Source organism: Mus caroli, chromosome 18 (genome assembly GCF_900094665.2).
Source record: "Mus caroli chromosome 18, CAROLI_EIJ_v1.1, whole genome shotgun sequence".
NCBI classification, from domain to species: Eukaryota; Metazoa; Chordata; class Mammalia; order Rodentia; family Muridae; genus Mus; species Mus caroli.
The window spans coordinates 11,171,474-11,185,382 of record NC_034587.1 but is presented as its reverse complement, the minus strand read 5'-3'; the positions used below and the strand labels follow the sequence as shown (position 1 = coordinate 11,185,382).

Genomic DNA, 13,909 nt, shown 5'->3' with positions numbered 1-13,909 from the left:
AGAAATATTTCTAAAGATGCTTTAAATGACAGCATTATAAGATACATTTTTACTTGGGTGCCAGTCAGGTGAGTCCCTGTGAGTCTGAGGCCAGCCTGGTCTGCAGAGCGAGCTCTAGGAACCCAGGATGAGAGACCATATCTTTAAAAAAAAAATGACTTTTTTTTTTTTGGCATCTGAAAATACTGTGAAACACTTGTACTTGATGCAATAAACTATTAGAGTTGTTAGAAACTCACTTCACTTCTTTTCGGAGTACAAACTCAAGGACCTCATATTTTGTATTGTTTTTAGTGTGTGCTAGAAATGGCGTCCAGTAGAACAGGGGTTTGATAAACTATGATAACTTCCATCCTTTGTTCATTCTGATTGGTCTCGAATTTCTTACATGTGAGAGGCCTAAATGTTCTCACTTTCTTTTTTAAAATAGGATGTAAGGGTTTTTGTCCTCAGTGAGGACTATCATAGTTTGGAGGACGAGTGTAACGTTTCTAAGACTACTGCTCTTTGACTTGAAATAGTATGCTTATAATCTCACAGTGAAAGCATTCACATTGGTAAATACTTGCTAATGCAATTAAGATAATTTTTTTATGTATTTCCATTTCTTTTTCTTTTTTTTTTCTTCAGTTTTATCTTAAAGTTTAATTGTAGGGTTTTTCACTCAGTGGCCATTAACGTTTCTTCCTGTCTCTTGTCGAATTGATGTAGGTCATAATGATTACGGTTATCAGCAACCGTCGTATCCTGAACAAGGCTACGATAGGCCTTATGAGGAATCCTCACAACATTACTACGAAGGAGGTATCTATATACCTTCACACGTACACATGCACATCCCTTCTCCAGGAATGGCAGTTCTTGCATAGGACAGCGTCTCCCATGCAAAGCTCTTGTAGAGTACTAGTGGCTGGCTGTCTGGAAAGTTACAGGGCCCCCCAAACAACCTTACAAAGATTTAGAATGTATAACTATGATGTGTCATTTCTAACAGCAGTAAAAAGACTAAAACATTTAAAAATGCTTTTTTGCTCCGTGGGAATTTACTCTTTGAACATAAATCCATCAACCCCATCCCCCAACCCTTCGTGTGTGCGAGTGTGTCCGTGTGTGCGTGTATGCATATGTATTATTTACATCTCAGCATAGAGCCTGTAGGGAACAGCTTGCTGACCTTGTGTAGCTAGTGTGTGCTCTTGTAGCTGTCTTTAATTTTGTCTTTTTTATTTTATTTAGCATAGTCATGATCTTAGGCCTGTGATGCTCCAGTAACTGTAATGCTCGTAATGGCAGAGGCGCTGAAAGAGCTGCAGTTCAACCTTGCACAATTGGCTTAAACTGCAGTTTGTTTGGCCGAAATCCTTCTGTTTGGTTTGAGTTTTTTCTTTGTTTTGTTAAGTTTTTTAAAAAAATCAATATGGCATTTCCTTTTGTTCTTGTATTGTTGGCTGTGCATCTTAGAGGGAAATACCAAAATCGTTAATTCAGCAGACTTCTCAGGACTTTGCGCTCCTCTTCTCCATTTCTTCTGTAGGAAACTCCCAGTATGGCCAACAGCAAGACGCTTACCAGGGACCACCTCCACAGCAAGGATACCCAGCCCAGCAGCAGCAGTACCCGGGGCAGCAGGGATACCCAGGGCAGCAGCAGAGCTACGGTGAGCATCTTCAGTCTGTTGTCTACCAGAAGACGTGGCAAGAGGTCTTCTGAAATACAGACATGGCATTTAACTTTTATTTTAAATGTTAATCATCTGTTTATCTGTTTAGAGAAAGTGGTGTGTGTGTGTGTGTGTGTGTGTGTGTGTGTGTGTGTGTGTGTGTGTGTAAACATGTACACGTGCTCACATGGAGCACAGTGCACACGTAGAAGTCAGAGGGTAGCCTGTGTGAGTCACTTCTTTCCACCATGTGTGTCCTGGAAATTGACCTCAGGTTACCAGGTTTGGTGGCAAGTGCCCTTACCCATGGCATCATCTGCCTCTCCAGCCGTTACCATTTTATAAGCATAATTTTAGCCCAGTCTGCCATTATAGTCTTGATTTCAAGTGTTCTTTTTAAAGGCATGGGAAAATAACCAAGTTGGTAAAAGTGTTTATTACACACGCATGAGGACCTGAGTCAGAGCCCCAGCACCCACCTGAAAACTACACCTCTTTAGCCAGAGCACTGCAGAAGGGCAGAGGGGCAGAGGCAGAGAAGCAGAGGTGAGGGTCCTTGGGGCCTCTGGCCAGTTACTTCTACCCAAAGACTCAGCTACCAGGAGTGTGTCTCAAAAAATAAGGCAGAGACTTAGAATGAGCATACACATACATGTGAACACATACCATAATCAAGGACACATACATGCAGGTGTTACCCTTAAATAAACTAATAATATCTGTTTCGAAAGAACTACAGACTAAAGATGGTTGGTTCATTGTTCAGTGGTAAGGTGACAATTTAAAAATGAGAAGAATGGATTTTTGCATCTGTTATGAGCTCAGATAAGTGATAATTAGGTACATAAGTAACTCACTATAAAAAGTACCGTTTTTTAGTGCAGAGCAAAAGATTATTCAGATAAATAAAGACAATGTTTGTTGTTCTAGCTAAAAGCACTGCTAAGGGTGTCTTTACTGAATTCGTGTATCCTACAGCGTTTAGGAGAATGTACAGCGGTATTTCCTGTAAAATATTCATAGTGCTGTCTGCTTCCTCTTCTTGGTGTGCACATGGCCCTGGATTTATTTTCAACACCAAAAAATCTATTACAATGTCTGACTTTAAATATTTTTCTTCGGTTCTGTATCTGTCTGTCCATCCACCCACCTATCCAGTCTTACATCTAGGCAACGTCCACCACTTTATGTGTAGAGAGTGAGGCGTGGGTAGTCTGCAGCAACAGTTTGTCAGTATGGGTGTGCCTTCTTGCTAACTGTTCTCTTTCTTGTGAGTAAGTGCTTTGGCCGTTGGTGTAAGCGTGTCTGCTTTCTTGTGAGTAAGTGCTTTGGGCGTTGGTGTAAGCGTGTCTGCTTTCTGGCACTGTCTTTGTCTGCCTATGAAGAAGCTGAGATTCTTGTGTCCCGTAGCAAGGGCATTACCACTAACTGATGGGGCATCGGATCTCTTCCCAATGAAGAGAAGTCTAGGTGTGTATGACGGCTAGGACTTATCCATGGGCTTTCTTGCCTTTTCTGAATGGCATTTCCTTTTCATGACTTTTGTACGTGAGATAAATTTTATCACAAGTACATGAAAACAAATTTGATGTCACTAAATGAGCTAAATATACTAACCTGAGAAAAACAGTTTTCACTTGGAAAAGACAGAAAAATTTTCTTTAAATACTTACTGATTTGTTGAATAGCAGGAATCCTAAAGGAGACCTCCCCATTGTGCTCATTTAGAGGCCTTACTGGTCAAACTGTCTTCTAGGTTGGTGTTTTAATAATTTGATATTCAATAATTGAATAATCTGGTAGAATTTATTTGAAGTTGAAAGTTGATTATTCTCTTCTGAGTTTCTCTGCAGACATTGGTTTTGTTTTGTTTTGTTTTGTTTTGTTTTGTTTTGTTTTTTGAGACAGGTTTTCTCTGTATAGCCCTGGCTGTCTTGGAACTCACTTTGTAGACCAGGCTGGCCTCGAACTCAGAAATCCACCTGCCTCTGCCTCCCAAGTGCTGGAATTAAAGGCGTGTGCCACCACTGCCCGGTGCAGTCATTGTTTTTATGGCTAGTCTTAAGTGGCTGTTGGGGAAGACACTGAAGTGTCCAAGTCATGAGCTTCCGCTGGAGAAATCGCTCTCAGCTGTCTTAGTTGAATTTCTAAAGCGGACATGCTTGCTTAATAGAGGCGGTCTCTCCCATAGGGACAGTTACACTATTAACAATACTTGATTCTCAGTGTGGAAATTCTCTTCTAAAATTTAATTGTATTTCACAGGGGTGGGTGTTTTGTATGTGTACCACGTGTGTGCTCAGTGTTTCAGAAGGTCAGAAGTGGGCATGGATCCCTGGAACTGGAGCTACAGAGCCATATCTGCAGCCTTCAAAGTGTAACTTTTCACTCAGCTTTTTTTCACATTACAGCTTGTGGCTTTTTGAGTCATTCATTTTTGATTTAAAATTCTGTTGATATAAGTTTATTGATGGTGGTACAGCCCTACCATTTTGATGATTTCAAATGTAAATTTAATCGCACAATTAGTATGTCATTGTTTTCACAACTTTAGTCAGAAATTATGTCATTTGGGCCTACTTCTGTGTTATAGAACCAGTACCTGATCCTGGCTAACCCATCGATCATAACTTAGTTATTATTGAGGGGTTACTGTGGGCCATTGCTTCCTGAGCCTGCCTTATCATAGTCCTAGTCATTTCACTGAAGCAGCAGCCCCTATTTTGTTTTTACTACAGTCATTAGCTTTGATCTCACTGTGCAAAAGTGACTGACTGCCCTTTCAGTTTAGATACAAGAATTTAGTGACATCTGTTTGAAATTATTGCTGAAATCGTGGAGACTCTTTCTAGCTTTACCTGCGTGCTTGTTGATCTTGTCTTGCAGGTCCTTCACAGGGCGGTCCAGGTCCTCAGTATCCTAATTATCCTCAGGGCCAAGGGCAGCAGTACGGGGGCTATAGACCAGCACAGCCAGGACCACCGCAGCCACCCCAGCAGAGGCCTTATGGGTACGACCAGGTAAGTTGCCTACCAGCCGTGGAGTTACCACACTGTTCTTCATTTCTGTGGACTTCTGAGTCAAGATTTCACTATGTTGTTGTTTTGAACCCATGATCTGTCAGGTTCCATGAACTGGAATTTCAACCATGAGGAATCACATGTAGCCCCCTTCTCATGATTGCTAGCCACTACTACACTCTAATTAGTATTTTAAGATATTTGAGAAGACCAGCACAGTTGAATAACAATCACTCTTGATTGTAAAAGCTTGAAGTACAACAGCAGCTCATTGTCCCCGGACACACTGTCATCGGTACTTCTCTAGTGTCCCTCATTAGTGAACTCTGCCTGTGCTTTCCTCTGTTCCCCAGTGCAGCTCACCCCGCATACTTGGACTTGCTGTCGGAGCTCTTTGTGTTCCAAGTTCCCTGCTCACACTTCCACAAGTGTTTCTATCGCCAAGTGTTTTTTCTCTACCCTCAATTTCAGATGTTGAAATGTGTCTTATCCTAAGATAAGATTCCCTAGAACCTGATAGTATTCATCTGAGTTTTTCTCTTTTTAATCAGACTCCACAGACTTGGATTGTGCGCCTAGGCACATAGGGATGCCCGTGGTTGTTCTGACTTGCTCTAGGAATGACTATAGACCTCGGAATGTTTCAGGTTTGTGCAGTGACTTTGCAGTGAGGACATCTTAATACATTCACTGCTTGTAAGGTACTAACATGGGGGAGTTAGGAACATGGGACTGTGTGTAATTCATAAGTCAGGGGTCTGAGGCTAGTGTAGAAGATGGCACAGTTTGAGGATGCTGTAACTGGCACTAGAGCTGCAAGCAGTGTTTCCTGCTCTGTCTGTCTGTCTGTCTGTCTGTCAGGCCTGCAGCCCTTTGTACCGGCACTTGGTCTGTAAGTGAGGACAAGAGACAGACACGGGAAGGGTGAGGTGCATGAGCGTGCCTGCTTCTGTGCAGAGCAGAGTGGGGGAGAGGGCAGAAATTGTACTCTGTGTACAGTGCCTGGGAAGGTCCGAAGGCCACACTAGGTTCCCTGAAACTGCAGTTACAGGCACTTGGGAGCTGCCGTGTGAGTGCTGGGAATTGAGTTCAGGTCCTCTGGATTAGCAGCCATTGCTCTTAACTACTGGGCCATCTCTCCAGCCCAGAAATAAAGTCTGTCTAAGAAGTAAAATTATTTTTGCATAGTTAAGTTACTTTTAAAAGACCTGATGAGGGTCCTAGGGAGATGGCTCAGCTGTTAAGAGCACTTGCTCTCCTGGCAGAGACCCAAGGTCAGTTTCCAGCAGTATGTCAGGTGACTCACAGCCACTTTTGCTTCCTGCTTCCAAGGGGATCTGACTGTGTCACGTGTGTGCACTGTACCCATACACAGAAACACACGGATATGCATAATCTAAGAAAAGTGCTTTAAAAATTAAAACCAGATTAGATAACTTGATGTATTTTAAAAGGTGAGACTCGAGTTGTTCTTGAAAAAGTGGTGTGCAGCTAAGACAGACAGATGAATGCTGCCGGCTTCTAGAGCGGATGTCTCCATCTTCCTGCTTCTGTCATTCAGCACTTCTCTGCCTCTGCCTCCTCCTCTTCTTTTTTTTTTTCTTTTTCCAATTTTTTATTAGGTATTTTCTTCATTTACATTTCAAATGCTATCCTGAAAGTCCCCTATACCCTCCTCCCCACCCTGCTCCCCAACCTACCCACTCCTGCTTCCTGGCCCTGGCATTCCCCTGTACTAGGGCATATAATCTTTGCAAGACCAAGGGCCTCTCCTCCCAATGATGGCCGACTAGGCCATCCTCTGCTACATACGCAGCTAGAGACACGAGCTCTGGGGGTACTGGTTAGTTCATATTGTTGTTCCTTCTATAGGGTTGCAGACCCCTTCAGCTCCTTGGGTGCTTTCTCTAGCTTCTCCATTGGGGGCCCTGTGTTCCATCCTATAGATAACTGTGAGCATCCACTTCTGTGTTTGCCAGGCACTGGCATAGCCTCACAAGAGACAGCTATATCAGCAAAATCTTTCTGCCGTATGCAATAGTGTCTACGTTTGGTGACTGGTTATGGGATGGATCCCCGGGTGCCGCAGTCTCTAGATGGTCCATCCTTTTGTCTCAGCTCCAAACTTTGTCTCTGTAACTCCTTTCATGGGTGTTTTGTTCCCAATTCTAAGAAGGGGCGAAGTGTCCACAATTTGGTCTTCCTTCTTCTTGACTTTCATGTGTTTTACAAAGTGTATCTTGGGTATTCTAAGTTTCTGGGCTAATATCCACTTATCAGTGAGTACATATCATGTGAATTCAAGGCCCATACCTAAACATAATAAAAGCAATCTACAGCAAACTAGTAGCCAACATCAAAGTAAATGAAGAGAAGCTGGAAGCAATCCCACTAAAATCAGGGACTAGATAGAGCTGCCCACTTTCTCCCTCCCTATTCAATATAGTACTTGAAGTCCTAGCCAGAGCAATTCGACAACAAAAGGAGGTCAAGGGGATACAAATTGGAAAGAAAGAAGTCAAAATATCACTTTTTGCAGATGATATGATAGTATATATAAGTGACCCTAAAAATTCCTCCAGAGAACTCCTAAACCTGATAAACAGTTTTTGTGAAGTAGCTGGATATAAAATTAACTCAAACAAATCAATGGCCTTCCTGTACACAAAGGATAAACAGGCTGAGAAAGAAATTAGGGAAACCACATCCTTCTCAATAGTCTGCCTCCTCTTTTATACCATGGTCCGCCTGAACTGCAAGGTAGAGCACTTAGGTAGTCAAGTTCCTGAACAATCCTGCTTCACACTTCATCCTACACAAGACACTGGCTGACTTGTTGTGTTTAGAATGTGTGTGGTGTGTCTTCATCTGTCTGTATGCTGACTGAGGCAGGGTCTCTGAGTTGAACTCAGAGCATCCCAGTTCCTTTGGTCTAGCCAACCGGCTTGCTGTAAGATCCTTCTTTTGTCTGTGCCTCTGGAGCTCGGGAGTTACAACCCATGCCTGTCTAGCTTCTGATCTATGTATTTTTGAGGTTGGATGAGGGAATGAAAAACCAACGTAGATTGTTCAGCACAATAGTGATAAAAGTTGTCGTGGCAGTTTATATAGTTACAGTGGGAAATAGAGAGTGAGCACCTACCTCTACCTCTTCAAGGTACATTTGTGCTCTCTGTCTCTGGAAACAGTTCCTTGGCCTGACAGTCTTGTTAGCCTCAGCTAACACACCTCCCCCTCCCACCCCCTACCCCCATGAGTGAACATTGAATCAAGCAACAGATTTCATTACCTCTCCTTAAAACTGTATCTACTAGCTTTTTTTCAAAACCTTCTCTTTTTCAAAACTGTAACTGTCATTTGTCCTTCCTGGCTTAGCTGATTCCATCCTGCCCTATCTAGAGTCTGTTCTCTACACAGGACCTGGAGTGATCTTTTAATAACAGTCAAGTTCTGCCACTTTCCCATCAGTGGTGGCTACAGTGTTGAGAAGTGTTAGGTTTGTATGTTGGGCCTGGGAAGAGAGAGCTAACTCTTTCCAGTCTCCTGCCATACAGCCCAGCTGTGGCTACAGCATGCGCAGCTGCCCTCCTTATTCCTCTTGCCTCACACTGGCCTCCTGCTCTCCCTGATGTGCGTCAGGCTCTCTCAGAACCATTTTGGTTTTTTGGTTTTTTGGGGTTTGTTGTTGGTTTTTGGTTTTTTTTTTTTTGGCAACTCCTGGTACCTGGAACTGCCCCCTCTATCTGCAGTCCCTCCCACCTGGCTTTGTCAGATGGCTACAATAGTGAACACCCACCTTGGATTACTTGGTCTTCCTGTCTCTATTGTAGAGACACAGTAGATCCTGAGTTCAAGGTCATCCTCCAGGACAGTAGTGAGTTGGAGGCTAGACTTGTCTATATGAGACTGTCTCAAAAACCACAAACAGAATAACTCTCTTAAGGTTTAATTTACATGTAACAATCTACACATCAAAGTTGTACAGTTTAAGCCGGGCGTGGTGGTACACGCCTTTAATCCCAGCACTTGGGAGGCAGAGGCAGGTGGATTTCTGAGTTCGAGGCCAGCCTGGTCTACAAAGTGAGTTCCAGGACAGCCAGGGCTACACAGAGAAACCCTGTCTGGGAAAAAAAAAAAAAACAACAACAAAAAAAAGTTGTACCGTTTAGTGTCTTTTAACTGTATGCCTATGATGTCATTATCAAAACCAAAATAATGAATCATCGTGCCCCACGGTTTCTGTGCCCCTGACCCCTTTAAAATCACCACTGCATCCATTGAGACTCTCCCTACATGTCTGCTGATAGGCTGTCACTATAAATTTATAGTGTGTGTGTGTGTGAAGGTCAAAAGACGACTTATGATAGTCAGTTCTCCCATCTGTGGGTCCTGGGAATTGAACTCAGGTCATCAGACTTGGTAGCAGATGCCCCTGCAAAACCCTCTTGCAAGCTCAGTCGGACTTCTTTTATTGGCCATAATTGTTTTGATATTTGCTCTTATTGTTGTGACCATGAACAATTCTTTATAGTTGACTAGTACTCTTTGATAAGGCTTTCTACCCAGTTTCAGTTAAAGTACCTGAACAGCCAGGTTCAATTCTTTGTGGACACATTAATTTTTTTCATCTAAATACCTACGTGTGGATGTCACATGGTAGCTGTGTGTTTAGCTTGAGTCACTGCTGGCCTGCTGCCTCCCTTCACTCCTTGCAGCCTGTGTGTTACTGCCTTCTAGGTGACAGCAACTCAATGGTGACAAAGCTAGACACACTGATGCGTTTGCAGAGCTGTCACCGCAGCATAGAGAGCATCGGGACAGACACTGTCCAGAAGGATTGCCTCCTAACCTGTATCAACCACAGCTACAGCACAATAAGTAGTTGTGTTCATCACTACATAGGACAGTGATCTCACATGGAAAACAAACTAGACAAGCCCCAAGAAACTATTAGAGACTAGAGTAGAGGGAAATGACGCAGACCCTTTCCCAGAGGGAGGGAAAGGGAACTCCCTAAGAATTAGTGTGACCTGAAGACATCAGAGCTTTTTAAGTGAAGACCTTGAGTGTACATACTCACGTGAGCACTCCAGCACCATGGTGCCCCCATGGAGATCAGAAGATGGTGCTGGACTCAGTCCTTCCAGCCCTGGGTCCTGAGCTCAGGTTTTCAGGCCTGAGCCAAGCCTTCCCCAGGCCCCTTCCTTCCCAGTGAGTTGTGGGCAATTCACTTTCTTTATTAGCATCTCACTTCACATTGCCAGGGGAGAATTACCCACCAGTATTGAGACTTGGTGTGTTAATTAATCAGTTCACTAGTTAACTTATTTTGGGACAAGCTTTCGTTATCTTCTTGGTCTCAAGCCTTTAGATTGAAGCAGTTCTCTTTGACCTCCATGGTGGCTTGGACTGCAGCCATAAGCCATGCAGGGAAAACCCTGTTTCCTATCCTCTCTGACATGCCAGGATCATAATAGATACAAGGTAGGATTTAATATCATCAGTCCTTGGTGGAAGGGAATCTGGTGCAGAGCTGCAGTTTACCTCTCTCAGTTCATGGGTAAGGAAACTGGTCTGAAAGAGGGCTTGCAGCAGGCGTAAAGATACCAACAGGGTTAAAGTTTGTGTGTGTCTGTGTGTGCACGCGCGTGTGTGCGCACGCGTGCTTGAGCAGGCGTGCATTTACCACAGAGTCTGTAGTACTTCATTTTGACTGCATTGACCATTAATTAAGCTTTGAGATGTACCTACTCTCCCTGCCAGCCCAGCCCAATCCAAGACTTTCACATGTGTGCTACCGGGTCCAGCTTTGAAGTACTAATCGTCTGGTGATGTGGGCTGTACAAACCGTTTGCATTTGAGTATAATGTCAGGAAAATTAGAGTGATAGTACATAAACATTTGTATTTATTGGATGTATAGTCACTTTCCTGATATGATGATATGCAAATTATATTTGTAATTTTCTGTGTTAAACTAACTTAGGTTAAGCTGTTGGCTAATTCTGTTTTTCGAATTTATCTTTCAGGGACAATATGGAAATTACCAGCAGTGAAAATGTCCTTACATTCCAATAGCCAGTACCTATTAGCAGCCACATTGTCACAGCACTGCACCATGGATACCCCCCCTGGGAAGACTCCTTCCATTCCAGCTAGGTTTTGGGAAAACCTTTGGCTAAGTGGCTGCTTCGTCAGCAAGTAGCTGTTATGGTTTAGTTTGTAAAGGCTTCAGTAGCTACCGATGCACCTGATTTCACGTTTCTACTCTAGATGGCAACATTGGACAGAAAATGCATTGACATAAGGAATTTGCAGCCGTTTCAGAACTGTGTTCCAAATGGACTGTCACAGCCTGAAAGGTGTGAGCAGCTGTGTGTGTGTTCACGGAGCTTCAGGGGGTTTCATACTTTTCCACCGATTATTTTGTAAGGGGAAGGGGGAAATGTACACTTTTTACAGCAGCGATATTTTGTCTATTATGTTTATTTCATGTGATAAATATGCAAAGCGGTACACTACACACTGGGCAGAATCAGAACCCCTGTTAATGTGGAGTGTGGTAGATGCTCGGTGCTGTGGTGCTCTGAAGACAGGCGAGGGGAGGCAGAAGCCCACCACAGGCCCGCTGTTAGTTCTTAGAGGAGACTCCTCTCTCTTATCTACCAGATTAGCAAGGGCGCTGTGATAGTTTTTTGAGTACAAAGACATTTTTTAAAAAGCCTTCCAGTTTTGTGCATTAAAACCTTTTTGTAAATATGGTTTATAATACTGTTTTCAAACGCAAGGCAATAATTATGTTGCATCTGTGAACTTTGGCAGGTTTGTGTAAAAAGAGGGAAGCCTCTCTTAAAACAGCAATAACAGAAAAGGAGGAAGCGGGAAGTTTTTATCTTGTAATCAGGGAGCGCTCACCACGTCAGAGAGCAGTCAGCATTGATCTCACCTTACTGTTTCTTAACATTAACATGATTGGTTCATGGAGCAGGGAGAGTCCAGGAGACTTCACACGCTTGTGCTCTGACTTGGGCATAAGCAAAGGGCGCCTTTGTGTTCCTCTCTTCATCTTACTTAATGCACGAGGAAAATGCTTTGATGGGCATTTCTGATTCGCACTGAAAGCCGACAGGTGACATTTTACGGTTTCTTGTTTTTAAGCACAACATACTTAATCATTATTTGAGACTGATTATTTTACTTAATTTGGGGATATGCCATGGGGCAAGAAAACATGTACTGAGATTTCTAAAAACATCCTATTTAAGCATACTTTAAAAATATCTAGCCCAAAGGTAAGTTGCTGTATCCTCACAGTTGTCTGCATCCAGGGAATATGACTGCATATAACATATCTTTGTAATTGAATTAGTTTTTGCCACTTCTAACTGAAAACAGAACAGGAGTGCCATAAATTCAAAGAAACAAAGCGTACTGTTGTCAACATACTGTAATCAGAGGAGGGATTTCAATGTGTCTGGATGAGAGTGTGTGTGTTTTTAAGGTCAGAGTATAGGGTGTTCTTCAACTTGGACAGTAGAAAATAGGCATCAAGTGTGAACCGGTGAGGCGTGGACAGCCTTCTTGTGACTGAGATGCTTGTAAGTTCTGTGCCAGGTTCTCCACCACTGTGTACTTTATTGCTATTTAAAACTGTATCAACTCTAAGGAAAGAATAAATTATTTGTGATTTTAATTTTCTCATTTGTTTCTTTAAATTAGCTCTCTTTGACTCTTACTGTTTTGTCTGGAGACTGCACTCTGGGTTCCTAGTCCGGCACGAGTAGACGGTGTCTGCATTCTAGGACTTGATCAATATTCTCTTGCCATGCCCACGTTAATTAGAATTAACTGTTCAGTAATCAGCGTGTTGTGTAGGATGTTTGTTGCAGAATTCTTTCTCTGAAAATGAAGTCCGTGAAGCTATAATCAAGATGACTGAATTAGATAAATGAGTTGAAGAGACAAAATTGTGCTGATCCCAACCTGGTGGAGATACGTTATCTCATTTGAAATGAGCTCAACTGACATTAAGAAATAATTTGTCTTGCCAACCCATCTTCTGTTGTCTTATTCTCCTTTAATGGAAACTAAAATTGCAATTTTAATAAGCAGAATTTCCTCCAGGACTGTCTTCCTGGAGACTGGTGCATTTGCAAGGTTTAATTGTTTTATAACGGTCCTGTTTCGTAAAAGTTTTTAATTGGTGGTGACAAAGATTACCGTAATCCTTTGGTGCCTGGTAAGAACAATAACTTCACCGGCAGCTTTTCTACCGAAGCTGACATTTTCATATAGAAAAAAAGTAGAAATTTTATTTTATCAAATGAATTATAATAAGTTTTGTAATATCCCATGAAATCCAAGAAGTAGAATCCTAACGAGTAGCATGGCTGTTTCCGAATTGCCAAGTGTGCTGGTGCCATTGTGTGTGACTATTAGCGTCATTCTGCAGCTTTGCCTGGTGGCACAGCGACCTGCAGAGAGTGGGGACATGTGCCCCACGTGCAGCTACACACCCCACTCACTCAGCACACGGGCCGATCTTCTGTTGTCTGTCCTCCTTCCCATAAGCAGAGGCGAGCACTGTTACTTTGCTCTTAAATATTTCAGGAAGGACCTGAAGGATTCCTCGTTTTTTACAAAATGCCTTGCTTTTTAAGAATTCTTTTGCTCCGAGAGTCTGTATTTTCAGTAATAATATTCAGTTCAACATCGTCTTGCAGGCTTTACATTCAGACTGCTGCCTTTTCTCTCACGTTAAACAAAAGATTAACAAGTAAATTACATAAAAGTGATAAACATTTTATATAACTCATATAAAAGGTGGTGATTATTGAAGATCTGGTAGATTTTTCTGACTTGATTTTTGATATAAAGCCAACATATATGTGAATATATATCCCCATTTCCTTTCTGATGAGAGACTTATGCTTCCCTGTTTTGTGACTTCTTTTCTCTTTCTTTTTAACTCAGGAGGCTCCTTTCCGAGTTGCCACTCCATTCTTTCCCTGTTACAGAAAGAGTTTTCTTAAGTTATCCAGCAGAGTTCTTTGTGTGTGCTCTTGGCTGTTTATGTGCATTTCATTTCTCAAGTGCTGGGTTCATATTTTGGTCTTTTAATGTCTTAAAGATCTTTCTGTCACTTTAGAAACTGATTATGGTATCTTCTATTGTATTAAATAAATGCCTGCAACCTCCCTCACTGCAGATCCACAGACTCGACCCTCCTA

The 13,909-nt window shown here is 42.5% G+C and overlaps 1 protein-coding gene across 5 annotated transcripts in view; it reads left to right on the top strand.

Moving 5' to 3' along the window:
• Nucleotides 1–12,372, top strand: part of Ss18 (SS18 subunit of BAF chromatin remodeling complex) — a 56,130-nt gene extending 43,758 nt beyond the window's left edge. For 3 of the 5 annotated variants that reach the window (XM_021150369.2, XM_021150366.2, XM_021150367.2), the window contains 3 exons: nt 1,535–1,657; nt 4,547–4,680; nt 10,709–12,372. In XM_021150369.2, coding sequence (XP_021006028.1) covers nt 1,535–1,657; nt 4,547–4,680; nt 10,709–10,735 — 284 coding nt within the window. In that variant the 3' untranslated portion in view covers nt 10,736–12,372. Of the gene's footprint in view, nt 1–711; nt 805–1,534; nt 1,658–4,546; nt 4,681–10,708 lie in introns of all 5 variants that reach the window. The other 2 variants (XM_021150368.2, XM_021150365.2) reach the window with 1 other exon arrangement.
• Nucleotides 12,373–13,909: the final 1,537 nt, after the last annotated feature.